Source organism: Gadus chalcogrammus, chromosome 4 (assembly GCF_026213295.1).
Source record: "Gadus chalcogrammus isolate NIFS_2021 chromosome 4, NIFS_Gcha_1.0, whole genome shotgun sequence".
NCBI classification, from domain to species: domain Eukaryota; kingdom Metazoa; phylum Chordata; class Actinopteri; order Gadiformes; family Gadidae; genus Gadus; species Gadus chalcogrammus.
This window is the reverse complement of record NC_079415.1, coordinates 2455885-2478102: the sequence shown is the minus strand read 5'-3', so window position 1 is coordinate 2478102 and position 22218 is coordinate 2455885. Positions and strand designations below refer to the sequence as shown.

General features: G+C 44.2%; 1 protein-coding gene across 1 annotated transcript; it reads right to left on the bottom strand.

Annotated features, from left to right (window-relative positions):
- Positions 1-306: 306 nt before the first annotated feature.
- Positions 307-20777, bottom strand: LOC130381810 (uncharacterized). The gene is made up of 18 exons (XM_056589586.1): positions 20715-20777; positions 16839-17873; positions 16414-16510; positions 16149-16265; positions 15958-16074; positions 15692-15758; positions 15445-15562; positions 14030-14126; positions 13792-13908; positions 13597-13710; positions 11390-11456; positions 11143-11260; positions 8778-10632; positions 5522-5695; positions 4261-4434; positions 2622-2795; positions 2428-2474; positions 307-926 (listed from the first exon to the last, which is right to left on the bottom strand). Exons 2-18 carry the CDS (start codon positions 17869-17871, stop codon positions 376-378), a joined length of 5037 nt encoding a protein of 1678 aa, XP_056445561.1. The 5' UTR covers positions 17872-17873; positions 20715-20777; the 3' UTR covers positions 307-375.
- Between the last annotated feature and the right edge of the window lie 1441 nt (positions 20778-22218).

The following is a 22218-nucleotide window of genomic DNA, read 5'->3' as shown; positions in this document are numbered from 1 at the left end:
TGGCCCTCTAACACAGCTACCCTGAGGGGGGGCAACAAGATCGGGGCAGTCCCCGGGGGGGTCGGTTGGGGGACGGTCATCCGGCGAAACACACAGGGAGATAACTTGATGACCCCTATCTGAGAACACATAGACCCACCCAGCCCGCTGAGCCGTCCCACACATGTGAATCAGTCTGTACCCCCCCTCCGATCCTGACCAGGCCAGAGCAGCTCCTCTACAACCCAGCAGAGCTCACCTGAGGCCTCTCTATGCTCTCACTCATGATTGTGTGTGTGTGTGTGTGTGTGTGTGTGTGTGTGTGTGTGTGTGTGTGTGTGTGTGTGTGTGTGTGTGTGTGTGTGTGTGTGTGTGTGTGTGTGTGTGTGTGTGTGTCTACAACTGACAAAGAGACATTGAGGACCCCCACCCTATCCCAACCCCAGGGAGGATGTCCTCCTGGGTGAAGGAGGCCTGGAAGGTGTGGAGGTGTGGAGGTGTGTCTGAGGACCCTCCTCCACCTGGGGACACTCTGTAGAAGGACAGAGAGCCAGCAGGCCGGTCCAGATACACTCCTACTCTGGTGGAGCCAGCGGGGGGGAGAGGGAGGGCTGTCTCTATACCGTCGTACCAGGCAGAGTAACGATCATCACGACAATAAAGAATCCAGGACTTGTTGTTCTCTCCAAGCCCGCAGTCACCACCCCGTCCTCTCCTTGGGATTCCTCTGTATGTCACTCCTATAACAACCTCTCCTTCCCACTCTACCTCCCAGTAACAGCGGCCAGTCAGAGCCGCTCTACCCAACACCTGGGGATAGTAGTCAAATCTCTCAGGGTGATCCGGATACGACTGGTCCTCTCCAACCAGCGTCACCTTGCTGTTGTCCTCAGACAGAGAGAGGTATTCGTTGGCCGTGTTGGGGTCCAGTGTGAGTTCACAGGCATCTGAGGGAGAACCAGACATGATGAGCTGCTGACCACAGAGACACTGGGGAGTGTTCAGATGTGTGTGTCTTATCATCTGATGAGGATGAACAGCTTCAGCCTCCTGTAATGAGAGCCAGCGTCTCCCCGCTAATCTGAGGAGCCGCGCCGCCACTCAGCGCTTCAGCGACCTCCTTCAGCCCTCTCCTCTGAACTCATCGGTGAGAGCTGATCCTAACCCTGACCCCCAACCTATGGGTCGGCACCCGGTACCGGGTCGGGACTCACGTGGTACCGGGTCGTCAATCATGTGGTATCGGGTCGTGACTCACGTGGTATCGGGTCGCCGAGAAACAATAAATTATATATTATTATTTTTTATTAATTAGAATTAGAAGGGGCATTGACAATGGCCGTCTGGTACCAATCGTATGTCACAACCCATCTCAACGTCCGCACGCACATATGAATTAAAAACAAGTGTGAAACTCTTCACATGAAGGAACACAGACGGGCGGTATCGGACAAAGGCCACGCCCATACTGGGACAAAGGACACGCCCATACTGGGACAAAAGACACGCCCATACTGGGACAAAGGCTACGCCCATACTGGGACAAAGGACATGCCCATACTTGGACAAAGGACACGCCCATACCGGGACATTTGTTGGGGGCCCCCAGCAGAATATGATAGTCTTGTTGCAGAGTGAGATACTTACATCCCACCACTAGAAAGTCTGTGTCCGTCTACTTATTGTTAGTATACCCAAAATACTACAGTCTGAGACCAGATGTTAGGTTCATGATCATTATCATTACTATGTCTGATCATAATCACAACATTACCAACTATCCAATACTTAATATTTAAGGGATAATGTATAGAACGCCGGTCATTATCGAGAAAATAAGCCCCGACAGGGCGAACAGGACACCGACGCGCAGCGGAGGTGTCTTGCTTCGCCATGAAGGGGCTTATTTTTCACATTATCCCGCTATACATTATCCCGCTTATTACACGGCTACTTCCCAAATCGAAACAATTTATTTACAATGTATTTGTTACCAGCATTCATAGTGTTGATCTGCAGAGAAATAGTCCGCCCAAGACGTTGACGTCGTCGCTTAGCAACCGACAGCGCTTGGGTTGATACATATCCCGCTTATTACATTGACAAGTTACCGGATTACGTGCGGAGTGATACCAAAGGCAAAAAGTCCTTTTGTTTACCTTGACAGCGGTCATTATTCATCCGTTGCCAATGAATTATCCTAAAATAATTGACCGCCGGAAGTTGTGAAGTGCCCATGCAAGTGAACGGAACGTTGAAAAGACCCGTGTAATAAAACAATGTAATACCTGCTGGGTTTTATGCAAGCAGGTTTAAATGTGACGGTCGACACATGATGTCGGCCATCATCTTCATTCCCAGTAGGATCTGATCTCACTTCCTGCTGTGTGGATGGACTTTCCATCTCAATAGTGAGTGTGTGTTGTGATGAATCAAACGGATACTTACATCTCTGTGGAGCTGGTTTCAGCCTCAACACTCCACCGTGCTCCACACTGGGGGGGAATCAAAGTGAGAGCAGCATGTTGAAACATTCACCTTCTTCATCAGTTACAGCTGCCTTTTCAAACCACTTCATCGAGCAGCGGCTTGAATCCTTGTAGGAGACTTTGTCCCTGAGTGGGGAGCTGTCTTCTCCATACCTGAGAGTGCCCAGTCTCCAGTGTGGATTCTTCAGTAAACCAGAGAGCAGCTCAGCTCCAGAGTCTCCTGGGTGATTGTAGCTCAGGTCCAGCTCTCTCAGATGGGAGGGGTTGGAGCTCAGCGCTGAGATCAGAGATAAACAGCCTTCCTGTGTGACCAGGCAGCCAGACAAACTACACACACACACACACGCACACACACACACACACACACACACACGCACACGCACACACACACACACACACACACACACACACACACACACACACACACACACACAGTAAAGTAAGTAAAATCCTGTGTTTTTCCAGTCTGCCAACCAGTTAGTGAATGTCCTACTCCAAACTCAAGTGCCGTTGCCTTGGTGACGGTCCTTTTATGAAGCACTTCCTGGTCCAGTGAAGGGACACCGGCGGTGAGGTGTGTGTGGATGTGTGGAGCTCCTTCTGGCCAGCGGTTGAAGATGGCCAAGAAAAAGCTTCTCAGCCATAATACGTTAGGTCTTCTAAACCACTCCACATTTAGATAGGGACCATTTGCCACAGCGCCACCCATGGAAGAAGGCCTTCCCGGAAACAAGCGGGCATTCAACGGCCACATAATATATCAGTGTTATAGCGCCCCAAGCCCTAGTCTCTATTCCGCTGTGGAGCGAGGTCCACTCAATGACAGGATTTTGGGCTTCTTTATATTTCACTTGATTAAAGTATCCCCATCTAGAACTCGGTTAGATTGTACTACCATCTAGATTATAGATCCATCAGGGAAACCACTAACATGATCAAAAGTATTATTATCAGGGGTGCAAACTGGTGATGGCCCAAAAAGGTGACGACATTTTAATGTCAGAAAACAAATGAAAGATCAGTGCACGGGCCCAGGCCTTCCTGTGATTCATGCTCCGTTCTAACGGTTTAAGTGACTCATTAAAGCAGTCAGTGATGTTCAGACCTACTGTATGAAGCAGTGCTCACAACAACAACTTAATAGATTAGAATTTGAAATGTGTTCATGTGAAACTTAAAATACATTAAGATCAGTAACATACAATACAAAGATATTTGCAAATATATTTGCAAACCCCCTCTGACAAATAATGTTATTTTTCTAATGGCGGCACTCTGGCCTACATCATCTGTTACAAGAGACAGTTTACTAAATAAACGACCGATAGACTACTTACAAGGTGAGAGTAGTTGTCCAATTGTTTTAGATAATGAGCACTGGATATAGTAAGCCTTAAACACGTTTTGTGTGACAATTGCAAGTTACAAATGTTTTTTTTAGATCTTTCCAGAGTTCCTCCATAATGTTTCTGTTGAGGCTTTCAGGGGGTCTGAGGTGTCCAACTAGGGGTCAGAACCTCCCAAGACCCTCTTTTCTTCACCCTACTCTAAACGATCATCGTCCCGTGTACGGGGGACAGTGGGGGGGCAATATTAGAATATTTTGAGTTCATATTTGGAATTGAAAAGTTGCAGGCATATGGATGTATTAGAATATCCACCTAAACAACAAGGTGTAACATATCCAATGAAGCCAAAGTCATGGATATGGTCATCAAAGGTACTGAGTTATATAACTGTCCTCTGATGTGGAACTAGTGGTGTAACTGTTTGACCATTGAGTAAAACTGACCTGAGAGTTTCCAGTGTACAGTGTGGACTCCCCAGTCCAGCAGAGAGCAGCTTCACTCCTGAATCCTGCAGATCGTTGAAGCTCAGGTCCAGCTCTCTCAGTCTAGAGGAGTTGGAGCTGAGAACTGAGGCCAGAGCTTCACAGCATCTCTCTGACAGATGACAGCCAGTCATCCTTCACACACAATAAACACAACATTTTAGGGACTGGGTTTAATGTTTTATTCGAAATTTGTTATTATACATGTTTTATTAGTTTAACTAAATGTCAGTACAGTAGATCTTCAAAATTTGAATTACTAAGAGGTCAGATGAATAACGAACTCCTGACAATGTCCCTAAAAGAGCCAGTTCTTAGATGAAAATGTTATTAAAGTTACATTATATACTCAAAAACTCTAAAGTCCACCTTACTGTCTAACTACATGATTATGAGAAGAAAGTGAATGTAATAAAACGTACACCTTATACCATGATTAACAAACTGAATCCAATGTTCACCTTTTACTGTTATGGTAACACAAATAGAGTGAGATTCAGGTCTCGTGTTTGATAGGATGAGTGACAGTGGCGCTGCGATGCATGCAGGCAGCCAAGTTTTAGTTCAGTGTTAAAGCTTGGCTGTATTGCGGCGCTGGTGTGATCGCTCTATTGGGAATCACGACCCACTTAAGTTCCCATGAAGACACTCTGCTTTGATCAGAAAACTAAAATAGTGGTTTGAACTTTGTGCAAAGTTACATTGAAATGTCACCGCAGCACTAGCGTTGTTCAAGAGCCTGTGAAGAAATGCACTATTCTGGATGAAGAAGAGAAGAAGATAAATCCTAATTGGAGTATATTATCCAATCAGCAGCCGGTTATTATTAGTAGCTATTTGATTGAGGAGGAGGAGGATGAAGAGTTGGTTGGTGAGAATAGAGATGTCGATGCGCTGGCGGTAAAAACAGAAAAAGACCCCCTATGCAATCAAAGTATTATACAGTTTATTTAAAGTGAGTGAATCTGTTCACATGAATGGACACAGATGGACGGTACGTGACCAAGGACATTTTCACGTTTAATAAAGGGGTGCAACCACATTTGTTAGGGTGCCACCAAATTAAAAAGTTAGTGGCACCAGTAGAAAATGTGTCTTGAGCCCTGAGAGGAGATATTCTACTTATTTATTAACACCAGTTAACATTCTGGAGGTAAATCTGTTCAATGTCCTCTGATGTGGTATTTGTTGTGTAACTGTTTGACCATTGAGTAAAACTGACCTGAGAGTTTCCAGTGTACAGCGTGGACTCCCCAGACCAGCAGAGAGCAGCTTCACTCCTGAATCCTGCAGATCATTGGTACTCAGGTCAAGCTCTCTCAGTCTAGAGGAGTTGGAGCTGAGAACTGAGGCCAGAGCTTCACAGCATCTCTCTGACAGATGACAGCCATTCAGCCTGCACACACAACAAACAGAACATGTTAGGAACTGTTATTAAAGTAACTTGAGGTGTTTACTATGAATATAATGAAGGACTTGTTTTGAAATCTTTAATCAGAGATGTTTCATTAATTTAACTAATATATACTAGTCAATACATTAGATCATTGGCGGCTGGCCCATAGAGGGCGCTAGGGCACCGCCCCCCCTCCCCCACCAAAGAGAAGAAAATAAAAAATAAATAAAATTTCAAACCATTTATTTTTACTTAAAAATGCACACTGAATTAATATTCTGGCACTGTATTTATATTTCATGGCGAAATTCAGGCTCTAAACAGACTAAATTCACTTATAGTTGCGCCAGCTCACGGCGCCCCAAACCGCCGTTCACTCAGAGTGGCCATAGCAATTCTGATGCCATTCACTTTGATGAAGGGTTTGGGGCGCTGGCACTTGGACACCCAAACCCTGGTTACCTAGCAACGAAAACATCAAAAACACACACAGTTGCGTTGCGTGCGTGAATTGTTTAAAAAATGGCTAGTTGTGTTGCAGGCAGCTGTGCTCAATATGGAAGAGTTACCCCCAAATTCGGTTCAATCGCTTAGAAAACCCATTTGAAAGGAGAACGTACGCTGAAAAGGTTTGAATTAAACAACTCGGACCAGACAGGCCGAAGAACATTCATATTACACAGCCTTCCAAAGAGAAGCAGAAGTCCTACACAAGGAGTTTCACGCTGACTTAGTTTGACAAAAAGGCTTTGCTAACTGGATGCAGATCAAACAATGCGCTGTTTTGCTTTCCTTGTCTGCTTTTCAAATCTTCATCTGATTCTGCCTGGACCGAAACTGGAATAACAGACCTCAAGCATCTCTCTGAAAGGTTGAAGAAACATGAACGATCCATGATTCACATGAATAACTGTGTTAAACTAGCCATGGTAGCCAGAATGAGCATCGCTACAAAGCTGGATGAGGGTCATCGAATAGGAGTAAGACGACGCAACGAAGAAGTTGACAAAAATCCACATATTTTCACAACCCCCACCACCACCCCACCCGTTTCAAGTTTGCATATTGTATATAGTTGTATTGTATATAGTTCTCTGCAAACCTATGGTGGCATCATGCCTTCAGTGTGCATATTGTATATAGTTCTCTGCAAACCTATGGTGGCATCATGCCTTCAGTGTGCATATTGTAAATAGTTCTCTGCAAACCTATGGTGGCATCATGCCTTCAGTGTGCATATTGTATATAGTTCTCTGCAAACCTATGGTGGCATCATGCCTTCAGTGTGTCTTGAACAACCACACAAAAGGTTGCCCATTTATATAAATTTTGTTGATGTATTTGCACTTTTAATCTTGCTGAATTCTACAAGACAAATCAATTAATTTAAAACTTAGTTCCCCGGCCCCATTCGTCTTTGTAAGGAAATGTTCTATTTGGTCTTTAATATTTTGTCAGAATGCACCAGAATGCTTAGTTTGTTTGTGAAAATCAAAAATAAATCTTCTGGGAGACGATGCCCCCAGACCCCCCTACAGGGGTTTGGTTTTCAAACGTTCAGCCCCCCCTAAAATAAAATTCACTAGCCGCCACTGCATTAGATTCTTATTTGTATTCAATATTGGAATTTTTGCAGTGTTTGGCCCAAAACCACTAAATATTTTATCGGAAGTGCCTTTCGTTTAAAGACGTTGACAGCGTTTTTGGGGCTTAAAAACTGAAAAATCTGAAACCACCCTCCAGAGTGGAACATTTTAATACGCTCCGCCGTTGCGTTTCCATCTACACTGCCAAGACGCATAACTCGGCTCAGATCTGCTCACGTTGCGTACGCGTTTACGTTACAAACAGCGCCAGTACAGGAAATAAACAAGCATGTTGGATTATTTCCATGCGTCGGACCGTCAAGCTGCTCTGGCAACTCTAATAAACTTACAGGAGTCTTTCCACGAAATGTACAGGATATGTACAGATAGTATTGCTGAACAGAGAAGGATCGGTAATTATGTTTTGGTTTTTGCGGCGCAGATAAGAGAAGAAGGAAGATTCTACGCATGCACACAGACATGGTGGTGTTGTGTGATGGTGATGACAAAAAAATCATTGATGTTTTGTGTATCAGGGTTACAACCAGCGGCGACACAAGGGGGGGCAAGGGGCTTAAGCTCCCCTAAAAAGCCTGAGCCCCCTCTAAACTCCCCCTCTCAAAACGCCCAGTCAATTTGTTGTGACAAATATTAATGGTAAAATACGTTTTTAATAGTAAGGAGGCGAGCAGCACGTGAACGACCAGACGGGAGCCCAAGATATAAGAGTTGGCAACTCTCGTGGCCCATACTCCGCACGACCCTGAGAGAGACTTTATGTAAACACCCCACACACACAAACCTGAAACACACATCCTACCGCCCACAACCACGTCTGCCTCGGTGCCGTCGACCCTCCCAGGATCCGTTGAGACACTTGGCGACCACAGCGGGTTTTTTTTGCGTCAAAATGTATCAGCCCCTGCTATAAACAATCTAGCCCCCCGTGTCTCCCGCAATCATAATTTTTTGGCGCCGCTACTGGTAACAACTAATAAGTAAATGTTGAAATATCATTTAGTCGGGCGATCTCTACAGAAAATAAAGTACTCTCCTCCTTCGTCTCTTCCCTCTCTCTCATTTTTTTTCCGCTCAATCGTAACCTCTCACCCTTCTCCCTTATGACCCTGAAGTGTCTTGATCAACCAATCCTATTGGTTAAACCCATATCGTCCATGTAACCAAGGTTAAAATGCTTTTATTAATAATAAACTTATATTTATGAATCTATCCGTATCAATAAGTAGGTACTTATTCATACATATAGCTACATATTTAAACACAGCTGTATTTAACTATTATTAAACAATATTATTAATTAATAGAGCATTTGAGTTTGAGTTTCAACCTGGTTAAACAACATAACGTTGTGTATATTGAGATACATGTTATAAGTTAACCTCGAAAGATGTTTTCTATGTTATCATAACTTTTATATTCTACTATCAGGTATATTGTGTTGTGTGTATTGTGATACATGTTATTAATGAACCTACAGAGATGTTTTGGAGGCTTTGACCAATGGCAGCAGCCTCAGAAGACCCTCCTCTGAAGCTTTGTATTTCTTCAGGTCAAACACTTCCAGCTTCTCTTCTGATGACAGTAAGATGAGGACCAGAGCTGACCACTGAGCAGGAGAGACATGTGTTTTGAACAGACTTCCTGATGTCAGGGACAGTTGGATCTGGTCCACTAGAGAACAGTCGTTCAGCTCATTCAGACAGTGGAACAGATTGATGGTTCTCTCTGGAGAGAGATCTCCATCTATCTTCCCCTTGATGTAAGACATTGTTTTCTGCTTGGTCCATCTTCGTCTACTTCTCCGCCTCGCCAGATCTTCTCTCAACCAAATGTTCTTCATTAAATCTTTTTCTAGGTATCCTTTTTTAGGTATTTCCAGTAGACCTCGTAGGTGATTCTGATTAGACTCCAGAGAGAGGCCCAGGAGGAAGCGGAGGAACAAGTCCAGGTGTCCGTTCTCACTCTGTAAGGCCTTGTCCACAGCACTCTGGTAGAGGTGGAGGAGTTTATCTTGCCTGGATGAGGGTGGTTCTTCTGAGAGCAGATTGACATCAGTGTTGATGAAGGACTTAAAGACATAAAGGGCAGCGAGAAACTCCTGGAGGCTCAGATGGACAAAGCAGAACACCTTGTCTTGGTACAGATCACACTCCTCTTTAAAGATCTGGGTGAACACTCCTGAGTACACTGAGGCTGCTCTGATATCGATGTCACACTCTGCCAGGTCTGCCTCGTAGAAGATCAGGTGGCCTTTCTCCAGCTGGTTAAAAGCCAGTTTTCCCAGAGAAACAATGATCTCCCTGCTCTCTGAACTCCAGTGGGCATCTGGTTCAGCTCTCCCAGGATACTCTCTGTTCACCTGTTTGGACTGGACCCTCAGGAAGTGGCTGTACATCTGAGTCACGGTCTTGGGTATCTCATCTCCTATCTTGGATGTTTTGAAGAGGTCCTGCAGAACTGTAGCCGTGATCCAACAGAAGACTGGGATGTGACACATGATGTGGAGGCTTCGTGATTTTTTGACGTGGGAGATGATTGTGCTGGCCAGTGTCTTCTCTCTGATTCTCTTCCTGAAGTACTCCTCTTTCTGTGGGTCGGTGAACCCTCTCACCTCTGTCACCATGTCAACACATTTAGCAGGGATCTGATTGGCTGCCGCAGGGCGTGTGGTTATCCAGATGCGAGCGGAGGGAAGCAGGTCGCCCCTGATGAGGTTTGTCAGCAACACGTCCACCGAGGTGGACTTTGTGACATCAGTCCAGATCGGGTTTCTCTGGAAGTCCAGAGGAAGTCGACACTCATCCAGACCATCCAAGATGAAGACAACTTGAAACCGGTCGTAACTGCAGATTCCTGCTTCTTTGGTCTCAATAAAGAAGTGATGAAGAAGTTCCACCAAGCTAAATTCTTTCCCTTTTAGTAAATTCAGCTCTCTGAAAGTGAGGAGAAATGTGAAGTGTAAGTCCTGGTTGGCTTTGCCTTTGGCCCAGTCCAGGGTGAACTTCTGTGTTAAGACGGTTTTACCAATGCCGGCCACCCCAGTTGTCATCATTGTCCTGATTGGTTGATCTCTTCCAGGTACAGGTTTAAAGATGTCCTCACATCTGATTGGTGTTTCCTCCATGGCTGGATTCCTGGAAGCTGTTTCAATCAGTCTGACCTCATGTTCCTTGTTGACCTCTCCACTGCCTCTCTCTGTGAGGAAGATCTCTGTGAGGAAGTCATTCAGATCTGTTCGCTGTCCTGCTATAGCGATTCCCTCAAACACAACCCTGAACTTCTTCTTCAAATTAGACTTTATTTTATGTTGGCACTCGACAGCGTCAGATCCTAAAAGAGAAAACAACAGAAGACAACAGTTAGAGGAAGGTGTCATCAGTGGAAATAGGTAAATATTTCCTTTTAATTATCAACTTGTGACAAGGACTGAATGTTATAGATTAAAAATGTTCAGGACTATTTCGTCATTTCCAGAAATATGATTGGTCAAATTATATTAATAAGGATAGTGAATTAGTGTAAAGTGACTTGCTATGCTGATATAACAAGACAGTGTTTAACGCTCTTTAACCTGTAAGACCAACAATAACCATACATATCTGGATCAAACCATTTAACCTGACACCCCAACAATAACCCTACATATCTGGATCAAACCATTTAACCCCAAAGAGGAAAGATATCTCTGCATCAAAGTTAGAAATGTCTCACATTATGTCATTTAGTCTGAACAGAACAAGCAATAATCTCCTACTGCTCTTCAAAATGTGTGCTTCTTCTCTGTTTTCAAGATTTCCACCACTCCCTCTATGGCGCGCCTCCTCTGCTCCTCCTTCTTACCATTCACCTCCTCCTCCTCCCTGTTAATCTCTGAGCATTGTGGGTAATGTAGGAAGGGACCCATCCAGAACTTCTTCAGCATCTTGTCTAGGAAAGGGTGTCTTTTCTCCTCAGCCCTCTGGAACAGAACAAACATCAAGGAGAACTTTACTGTCCTGGATTCTCGTCCCGCTGGGAGAATCTCAAGAGATGCTTTTTAATGTTCCTGTAGAGCTAAAGTCAAATGTCTTGTTGGACATTTACATACCTTGATCAGCCCTGTTTGATGCTGCTGTACAGACTGAGCACTGGTAACCTTTGACCTCTCCTGGTGTCTGTGGAGAACACACACACACACACACACACACACATTTTAACTTCTTTATTTATGTCCGCAATTCATAATAAATGTACATAAGAAAATAAATGTTACAGATAAAAAACATTGCTCAGGCATTATCTCTCAATGTGGGTCTGATGACAGTTCAAACAGCAGATTATGGATGCACACAACATCTTCTCCTCAAAATGTGGCGGCTTCCAATGATGGAGGATATTGAGCAGTATTTGGCAAGTTTTGCCCTTGCTTTTGTAAAGCCAACCATCCTGAGACCCCTGATGACAGGCCTATGCACATGGCCCAGGTTGCTGAAGATAACTACCAGATATTGACTTTTGTGGCCAAGGCCAGATATTTGTTGTACAAGAGGGTTATAGTTTACCAGCTTTGTTAAGTAAGCCTCCTCTAGACTTCAATCAAAACAGCATCCGACTTCCAGATTGAACCCATTTCTGTTGTTCTCATCAATGATCATAAAATCAGGCATGGTGGCATTTAAATCAGTGAACACAGACGTTTCTGCAAAGCACCGGGAAAACATTTGTTGTCTAACAACACAATTTATATGAATTGACACTGTTTGTAGAAAATAAGCATGGTAAACTCTCTGATACAATGTACACAATCCTATCACGCCTGGATACGTAAAGACCTTTGTAAAAATGGCAGCCATTAAAATGTGTGACAAGGATTTGAGTATTTGCTCTTGTCCATGATGTATACATAATGGTGAGCGAGGGTACCAGATAGACAGGTTTAACTTTGTTGGGAATATCTGAAGCCTCGCTTTGACTGTGAATATTTGTATGTATTCATCAATAGAAGAATTATGAAAAAAAATATTGATATGGAGTGGTCTGCACAAGGGATGCAGGCTAGCTTTCCTTGGAGTTTGAGTCCCCTCTAATGTCTCTGACGCTGCCGATGTTTGATTGACAGCAGTGTATCCTACCTTGATAAGGCTTGTTTGTGCTCTGTTTTGATGGTTGACAGTAAACACATTATCAAGATCGTTTTCTGAAGCAATATGAATCTGTTTGCATTAACCGCGGCAATTACGACGGGTGTGCGGGCTGAAATTAGGGTAGTTTGGTGGAACTCTCACTGCTCCCAACTCAGCATGGACGCCATGTTTGACGCCTGTAACGGTCGTTAAAAATGTAGTGTATTATTATATATGAATTGCGCCAAAATAAAACTGCCTTGTTTTATAAGTGTGAATGGGAGCCACCCTGGGCCATATGGTGTCCTGCAGATCTGCAGCGCTTAGTCCAGTGCTGCGTTACTACTCGATCAGAGAAGCCTTTGCTTTTGATCTGGTAGGTTCACTATACAAAGCACTGTACCCAGTATATTAGTTTTCTTAAAGTAAATTCATGTTTAAGTTGATAACTTCGATGTATCACATGTGTTATATTATTTTCCATGCACTGTTACGATCGTACTGCAGTTTGCATGTTTTTACGGAAAGTTTATTAATACTTTTCTTATGACCTTGGGTTTCTACATGCTAAGGCTAACGTTGCTAGCCGTGAACTCCGCTAGCCACGTTCATGCATTGAAAGTAATATTACTCTCCTTCTACCATGTGTGCCTCAGTATAACTTCGGTATATGTTTGAGACGACAGCGAATGTTAAGCGAGTACTCCCGAACGTTAATTAGCTATTGTTCCATGTCCAGACATTGTCTGGCGTGCCTCGCTGGCTAGCAGGCGCTGATAGTGTATAATTGGATATTGACGTGGTATATGTTGCCTACATGTTACGCAATGCATTCTTTATATTTTGCTTGTGCAGATGCTGTATGTGTACACCGAATTCTGAAGGCAATGTTTTGATTTATTTTCTCAAGATATGTGGCTCCATAATATAAATAGGTTTTAATAAAGTGCTGTAACTGCACTTAGACTACAGTTATGCCCATCCATGGGAAGTTAAATGTTTTGTATGCATTTTCTATTACTGAAGTAATCAGCAGAGAAGCTTTTGCTTTTGATCTGATGCTGTATGTGTACACCGAATTCAACAGTTTCGCCTCCGTCTCCCTGATGCTTGGCCATCGTTACACGCGCATGCACTCACGCATGGACGTTTGATAGAGGCAGAATATTTATGATCTCTGAAAAATTCTCACCTGTTCCCAATAGACTGATTTCCATCTTCAAAACAAACAGGTTCATCCATAGACTGGTCACTCTCAAAGGAGTCACAGCTGTATCCAGGGGAGTCTGCTCTCTCCTCTTGGACCCTGATAGAAAAAGAAGAACCAGGAATTGTGGACGTTTGATAGAAACTGTATCGTGACGATTTATGATTTATAAATCCTCACCTCTTCCCAATAGACTGATTTCCATCTTCAAAATGAATAGGTTTATTCATAGATTGGTCACTCTCAAAGGAGTCCCAGCTGGATCCAGGGGAGTCTGCTCTCTCCTGCTGCTCTGGGCTTCAACACAACACAACACACACTCACACAGCTTTTACTCAGACTAATGATGGAGTCATGATGTATCACTGCTGAGCTCTGAGATGGACAACAGTCACAGAAAGAGAGATCCTCTTCTTACCTCTTAGCTTTGCTCCGGCGGCCATGTTGCCCAGACAGAGTGGACTTAGAGGTAGGACCCCCCTCCTCTCTCTCCTCATCCATAGTAGACTGGAGACCTGGACACAAACACAACTACATATTGTTTCTGTGGATTCTGTTTGAGCACTCTCTATGTCTAGATCTACACACCCTATCACTCTCTATGTCTAGATCTACACACTCTATTACTGTCTGTGTCTAGATCTATACACTCTATCACTATCTGTGTCTCGATCTACACACTGTCACAATAGAGTAGTATGTATGTCTGCTGCCTTTCTGTCTACGTGCTGCATGCTGTCTGTCTGCATCTGTCTGTCTGCATCCTGTCTGTCTGTCTGTCTGTCTGTCTGTCTGTCTGTCTGTCTGTCTGTCTGTCTGTCTGTCTGTCTGTCTGTCTGTCTGTCTGTCTGTCTGTCTGTCCGTCCGTCCGTCCGTCCGTCTGTCTGTCTGTCTGTCTGTCTGTCTGTCTGTCTGTCTGTCTCTCTCTCTCTGTCTGTCTGTCAGCCTCCTGTCTGCCTGTCTGTCTATCTGTCTGTCTGTCTGTCTGTCTGTCTGTCTGTCTGTCTGTCTGTCTGTCTGTCTGTCTGTCTGTCTGTCTGTCTGCATCCTGTCCGTCTGCCTGTACTTCTGTCTGTCTGCATCCTGTCCGTCTGCCTGTCTGTCTGTCTGTCTGTCTGTCTGTCTGTCTGTCTGTCTGTCTGTCTGTCTGTCTGTCCGTCTGTCTGTCTGCATCCTGTCCGTCTGCCTGTCTGTCTGTGTGCTGTCTGTCTGTCTGTCTGTCTGTCTGTCTGTCTGTCTGTCTGTCTGTCTGTCTGTCTGTCTGTTTGTCGGCCTCCTGTCTGTCTGTCTGTCTGTCCGTCCGTCCGTCCGTCTGTCTGTCTGTCTGTCTGTCTGTCTGTCTGTCTGTCTGTCTGTCTGTCTCTCTCTCTCTGTCTGTCTGTCAGCCTCCTGTCTGCCTGTCTGTCTATCTGTCTGTCTGTCTGTCTGTCTGTCTGTCTGTCTGTCTGTCTGTCTGTCTGTCTGTCTGCATCCTGTCCGTCTGCCTGTACTTCTGTCTGTCTGCATCCTGTCCGTCTGCCTGTCTGTCTGTCTGTCTGTCTGTCTGTCTGTCTGTCTGTCTGTCTGTCTGTCTGTCCGTCTGTCTGTCTGCATCCTGTCCGTCTGCCTGTCTGTCTGTGTGCTGTCTGTCTGTCTGTCTGTCTGTCTGTCTGTCTGTCTGTCTGTCTGTCTGTCTGTCTGTCTGTCTGTTTGTCGGCCTCCTGTCTGCCTGTCTGCCTGTCTGTCTGTCTGCGTCCTTTCTGTCCAGTTCCTGCTGGTTCATCTCCACCAGGCAGAGCTTTGTGATGTCCACCTCTCCCTCTACGTTGCGCCTCCTCTGCTCCTCCTTCTTACCATCCACCCCCTCCTCCTCCCTCTCACTCTCTGAGCATTGTGGGTAATGTAGGAAGAGATCCGTCCAGAGCTCCTTCAGCTCCTTGTCTAGGAAAGGGTCTCTATTCTCCTCAGCCCTCTGGAACAGAACAAACATCAAGGAGAACTTTACTGTCCTGGATTCAAGTCCCGCTGGAAGCACCTCAAGAGACGCTTTCTGATGTTCCTGTAGAGCTAAAGTCAAATGTCTTGGTGGACATTTACACACCTTGATCAGCTCTGTTTGATGCTGCTGTACAGACTGAGCACTGGTAACCTTTGACCCCTCCCGGGGTCTGTGGAGAACACACACACACACACACACACACACACACACACACACACACACACACACACACACACACACACACACACACACACACAAACACACACACACAAACTCTATTATATTTCCCCTGATATGTAAATATCAGTATCATTAGAGTCTGATAACAACCAACTGGTCTGTTTTCATCGTCTGTTTGAAACTCCTACCTGTCCTCTCTGGAGGGGCGTCCATCCTTAAACTCTGCAGGTTTTTCCATAGACTCGTCACTCTCACAGGAGTCACAGCTGGGTCCAGGGGAGTCTGCTCTCTGCTGCTGGACCCTTCTAGAAAAACAAGAACCAGGATTTATGGATGTTTGATAGAAGTTGTGTCTTTATGATCTCTGATAAATCCTCACCTCTTCCCAATAGACAGATTTACATCCTTAACACTTAAAGGGCTTTCCATAGACTGGTCACTCTCAAAGGAGTCACAGCTGGATCCAGGGGAGTCTGCTCTCTCCTGCTGCTCTGGGCTTCAACAGAACACAAAACACACACGCACACACACACACACGCACCACACACACACAGCTTTTACTCAGACTAATGATGGAGTCATGATGTATCACTGCTGAGCTCTGAGATGGACAACAGTCACATACAGAGAGATCCTCTTCTCACCTCTTAGCTTTGCTCCGGCGGCCATGTTCCCCAGACAGAGCGATCTTAGAGGTAGGACCCCCCTCCTCTCTCTCCTCATCCATAGTAGACTGGAGACCTGGACACAAACACAACTACATATTTTTTCTGTGGATTCTGTTTGAGTACCGAACGAGAAATAACTGCAGTGAAGACTTCCTATCCTTCTCCTATCTGATATACACTCTATCATTATCTGTGTCTAGATCTACACACCCTATCACTCTCTATATCTAGATCTATACACTCTATCACTGTCTGTGTCTAGATCTATACACTCTAACACTATCTATGTCTAGATCTACACACTATCGCGATAGAGTAGTATGTATGTTTGCTGCCTTTCTGTCTACGTGCTGCCAAAACTTATTCTGTGTTGTGATGAATCAAACCAAACAGACACTTACACTTCTTTAGTGTTGGCTCTTGGACAACCAGCTTCTTCATCTCCTTGTTCAGTGTCCCTACGCATGACGGAGGACGGAACTCCACCTTTGTCCAGTCCCTGGTGGGTGGAGGATCCTTCAGGGATCTGAAGGTCTGGAGGAAGTGGAGGTGGTCTTCAGTGTGTGAGAGCTGCTTCACCTCTGAGCTTATATTGGTCAGATCTTCTATTTCCTTCCCCAGCTCTTTGATGAGACCATCAGCTTCATTCTCTGTGGATTTCAGTTTCTCTTGAACAGTTTGGTCGAAATCATCCAGACACTTTTCAACAGAGCGCTTCAGAGCAGTGAGGACCTGCCGACCATCGGCCATCTCTCTGTCTGCTTCTGCTTTGCTGTGATTCGCTGTGTCATTGACTTCCTGACTCTTTTGTTTTCTCGCATGGATCATCTGCTGAACTTTAGCCTCTATCTTCCCCAGCTGGGCCGTCTTCACTTCATATTCCTCCTTCATAGGTACAACAGGATGGGACTTGTGGTCCGTGGTTGTGCACAACAAACACACACACACCTGGTCAGTCTGACAGAAGAACTCCAGAAGTCTGTTGTGTTTCTTACACACCCTGTCTTCCAGTCTGTCTAAAGGGTCGATCAGCTGATGTTTCTGCAGGCCAGCGACTCTCTGATATGGATCCAGATGGGCTTGGCAGAAAGAGGTATAACACCCTAGGCAGGACTTCACGGCCTTCTGCTGGGTCCCAGTACAGACGTCACAGGGAACCTCTCCTGGTTCAACACAAGGCGGCTCTTTGACTCGAACAGTCCTTCCTAACCGATCAACCATCTCTGAAAAGAGGGTATTGACCCGTAAATCAGGTCTTGTGTGGAACAGCTCGTTACAAACAGGACATTTGTATTGGACTTGGTCATCCCAGAACGTTGTAATACAGGTTCTGCAGAAGTTGTGCCCACATGGTGTGGTGACTGGGCTGTTGAACACATCCAGACAGATGGAACAGGAGGAGACCTCCTCAGGCCCGGAAGTAGCAGAGGCCATTCCTAGAAAACATGTTTTATCAAGTTTTAAAACATTACATTATTATTACATTTACACGGCGGGAAGTTATGCAGAGTATAGGTGAACTCTGAACAAGTGAGTCTTGTATCTAACTTTTAACTACTAATGGTCAAAAGACGGTTTACCCTCTTAGTTCTAATGCAAGTGTTTTTAATATTGTATATTCCTCGTTTCAATCAGAAATCTTCAAGACGGCGCCCTGCCAACAGCATCAATGAGGATTACAGTAAACCTGGTGGCCTCACCTTATAATGAGGATTACAGTAAACCTGGTGGACTCACCTTATAATGAGGATTACAGTATACCTGGTGGACTCAATTTATAATGAGGATTACAGTAAACCTGGTGGACTCACCTTATAATGAGGATTACAGTAAACCTGGTGGACTCAATTTATAATGAGGATTACAGTAAACCTGATGGCCTCACCTTATAATGAGGATTACAGTAAACCTGGTGGCCTCACTTAATAATGAGGATTACAGTAAACCTGGTTGATCCGCCTTATAATAACGAATACAGTTAACCTGGTTGATTCACCTTATAAAGAGGATTACAGTAAACCTGGTGGACTCACCTTATAAAGAGGATTACAGTAAACCTGTATCTGACTATTCAATCTATAAAGTGTTGTTCTTTGTCTCCAGACAGAGAGACATGCCTTTGCATTCCATTCAAAGTAATGATTCACTCTCAAAGCACATTTCTGATGGTTTAAAATAAGGTTTGTATGTGTCTAAACCACGTTAGCATGGGGTGAACGGTCTCTGACTCCTGCCCAGCTGAAACATTTGACGCCACAACGCTACACGTCCAGAGGTCGGAGAGAGGAGTTAACAGGGAAGCTCTTTTTCTCTCCCGGGAAACTATCTAGAGCGTCAAATACAACGTTATCCAAATGACACAGAGCCACACTTATCTACAACATGGGAAGCATTTAATAATGATGAATTGTTATAAATTAAATATAGTAGCCTATAGTATAGTAATAATAACCACAAATGGAGACGTGTATTTACAGATGTAAATGACATTTTTTGACCTCAGTTCAGGATGGTGGCTTCTATGTGACCCAGTAAGTTAACCCCTCAAGTGTTACAAGTGTACACCAAGTTTCAGAATGTTTTATCCTTCGGGATGTCCATAACGAGTATTTAAACTGTGAATACCTTAAAATAAAAAAATACAGAAACATAAATCTGCCATCATTATTGCCTGGCTATGACATTTTTGTTCTCATTTATGTTCTTTGTAAGGAATTTACTGTAACTTTTTTTTGTTCACGATTGAATGTTTTTGCTTTTTCTCTCCCTGGTAGGCAAACATTCAAGACTTTGAACTCCCCAACACAATGTGTTACAACTCGCTAATGGAAACAGCTTTGCAAATCGATAATATGTACACTGGTAAGATAAGTTTCTGCATCCATGCTAAAGTTGACTATAAAGAAGAACACAAAATCAACGCCTGGAAATCAATCTTAATGCCTTAATTAAACAAATGAGGAGAAATCCAACCTTTTAGGGCACCAATTTTCTTTGTGAATGAATAATGTATCCTAAATAAAGTGGCAGATTGGCATGGTTTGATTTCAGTTAGCCTATTAGCTTGTTTGATTTGCAGTGAGAAATCATTAGGCTAACTAACAGCTATTAGACTAACTGAAAAGAACCATGCCAGTCTCTAGGTATGGTGAAGGGTATGTGATGATGTGGGGCTATTTTAATTCCAAAGGCCTAGGTGACTTTATCAGGATGCATCGATCCTGGATCCAATGACTAAATGGCCTTTAAAAATAAAAATCTGCCTGCCTCTATGAGAGTTTAACATAGGGGTCGCCATACTTATGCACCCTGTATTTGAATGAAGAACATTTATTTATTTATTTACAATACATTATTCATTCACAAAGAAAAAAGGTTGCCTAAGAGGTTCGATTTTTCCATATTTGTTCAATTAAGGCATTAAGATCAATGTCTAAAAGATGATTTTTTTTTTTATTCCTCTTTTTAGTAAACTTCTGCATGGGTGCATAAACTTATTCTTACCACTGTATTATTAAAACACCTTGCCGAGAACTATGAAATGTAGATAAAATAAGTTTACATTTTCTATTGAGTTTCTTGGCTTTCCACTTGACATTGGGATTAGATGATGTTGCTACACATATGATCACGTGACTCGATGCCTCATTATTTGAGGAATTTATGTTTTAAGATTTCATCACCGGTCTCCCATACATTCCTCTGGTCAGTGTCTTGTTCCAGAGTTACAATGTTCCATATAGAGCTGCCTTTGGGTATCATGACCGTCCACTACGGCAGTGGTTCTCAAATGGCGGTATGCGTACCCTTAGTGGTACTGTGGATTACTGCAGGGGGTACTCAGAGATTTTCAGAAAAGAGACTCAAACTCATATATTTTTCCCCCTCAGAAAGGTTCAATTCAGAAAGCTTGACCATAGAAAATAATGGTGGAATTGTTGACGATTTTGAATTTGAAAACGTTTTACCACTCAGAGGTTGAGATATGGGTCGTACAAATATAAATAATAATTGCAACAATAACAACAGGTATCTACCTAACTTGATGCCTAGCGTTTAAGTCATCCAGGGTCACCGGGTGCTTGACTCCTAGCTGAAAGGTTCTGAGTGCAATCTCTGTACTGACCAAGCCCTACCTGATCCATAATGACCTGTCTCTGTACTGACCAACCCTACTAGCTCCTTAATGACCAGTCAACAACTGTCATCAACCTACTGATACGATTCAAAGTTATTCATATTTATGGTCTATCACGGATAAGAGTGGACTACAGTACCTTCGTTGTCTTCCTGCTGTGATGAAGTGAGCCACACCAAACCGTTCGACTCGTAACAAGGAAATTCTGAACCAACCAGTTGGACCAGTTCCCCTCCGAGGTCAAACTCCTCCCAGACTCTGATTTTATATGAGCTGCGTTACGGTCACAGGGCGCTGTTGTCTCTGTTAACTTTGGACGAGAGGCAGGGTGTTTTTTCCTAGACGCAGATTCATAGACCCTCTCATTCTCAAGGAGGGGAAAGGTGTGGAGATGCTTCCCGGACGTTTCTATTGCACTATTTAATAACCATTCATCATCCACACAGAAGGCCTCAAAGGGCATCAAACGTGTCTGATAAGATCAAGTTCAACTTGCGGATATCATACCAACTGCTCACTGTGCTGGTTAAACCGCTATGAAGGCAGGACCGTACATAGACTTGTGGTATGAAATCACACCCAGATCAGTGATGCAGGTCCACAGATAACAGGACCCAGTACATGATGACGTTTAACCGCCTTCAGTAACCAAGATGTTGTTAGTGTCTAAATAATGTCAATCATAATGCCGCACTGCAAATATAACAACAGTTCATACTGTCCCAAGTACCTTTAAAGTCTCCCAAGGACGCAAGAAGACACAAGAAGAAACAGTCATTATTAACGTCAACCTGAGGCTTGACTCCAGGCTGGAAGGTTCTGGGTTCGATGCCCGCAGTCTAACAGGGAGCATTCTACACAGCATGAATCTTAAATCTGATCAACCTATTGATAAGAGTGGACTGCAGTATCTAGTCTTCTTCCTGTTGGACCAGTTGCCCTCCAAGTTCATACTCCTCCCAGACTAACCTCTTATGAATAATAATCAGTTTATAAAAATATGAAGCATGGACAGAGAGCTCTGACCTCTGACAACTCATGCCGTGTTCCTGAATCCTCGGACGCCAGCCTTCCGAGTTGCACTTTTGACGTAATTTCCGGGCCCCCGATGCGAGGTGAGGGTCAGCGGCTAGCTGTCACTCAATCGCCCCCCTCAGTGTTGTCATGGAGATATGAACTAAACATACTGACTAGAATGTTTTTTTTGGACCAGGCTGTAAATAGGTTTAATAAGACTGTGAAAGCGGCCTGTTTAACAAGTTAGGGGCCACTCACACTAGGGCCGTTTGCCGGTTCCGTGCTGCAGGAAGATTGAGCACGATTCCCCCCCTCCCCACTCCCCCCGCTGGCCCGTGGTCACACTGCTCCCAAAGGCTGTGGCCTGGGCACGATTGCTCCTTCATACATACGTCATCACGTCGTAATACGATAAATACATCATCACCAAGCGTCCTCGCCGCCATAACAACAATGGAGAACAACAACGTGAATGCTGTCTTCGGCCCAGATTTCAAGTAAACACTCGACTTCACTATTGCACCAACGTAAACCCACTAATGAAACGCTTGCCGCCATTGTTTAAAATGATTGTTGTGGGGGAGAAGGGCATGGACCTTTAAAGAAAGATGGTTCGCGCAAGGACT

What these genes read in the sequence shown, in the direction of transcription:
- LOC130381810 (XM_056589586.1), bottom strand. Translation starts at nt 17,871, where the DNA reads ATGGCCTCTGCTACTTCCGGGCCTGAGGAGGTCTCCTCCTGTTCCATC. An exon ending in AAAGCCTCCAAAACATCTCT is followed by an intron (nt 5,696 to 8,777) that starts GTAGGTTCATTA and finishes TTGTGTGTGCAG; the next exon opens with GCTGAATGGCTGTCATCTGT. An exon ending in GAAACCAGCTCCACAGAGAT is followed by an intron (nt 927 to 2,427) that starts GTAAGTATCCGT and finishes GTTCTCCCTCAG; the next exon opens with ATGCCTGTGAACTCACACTG.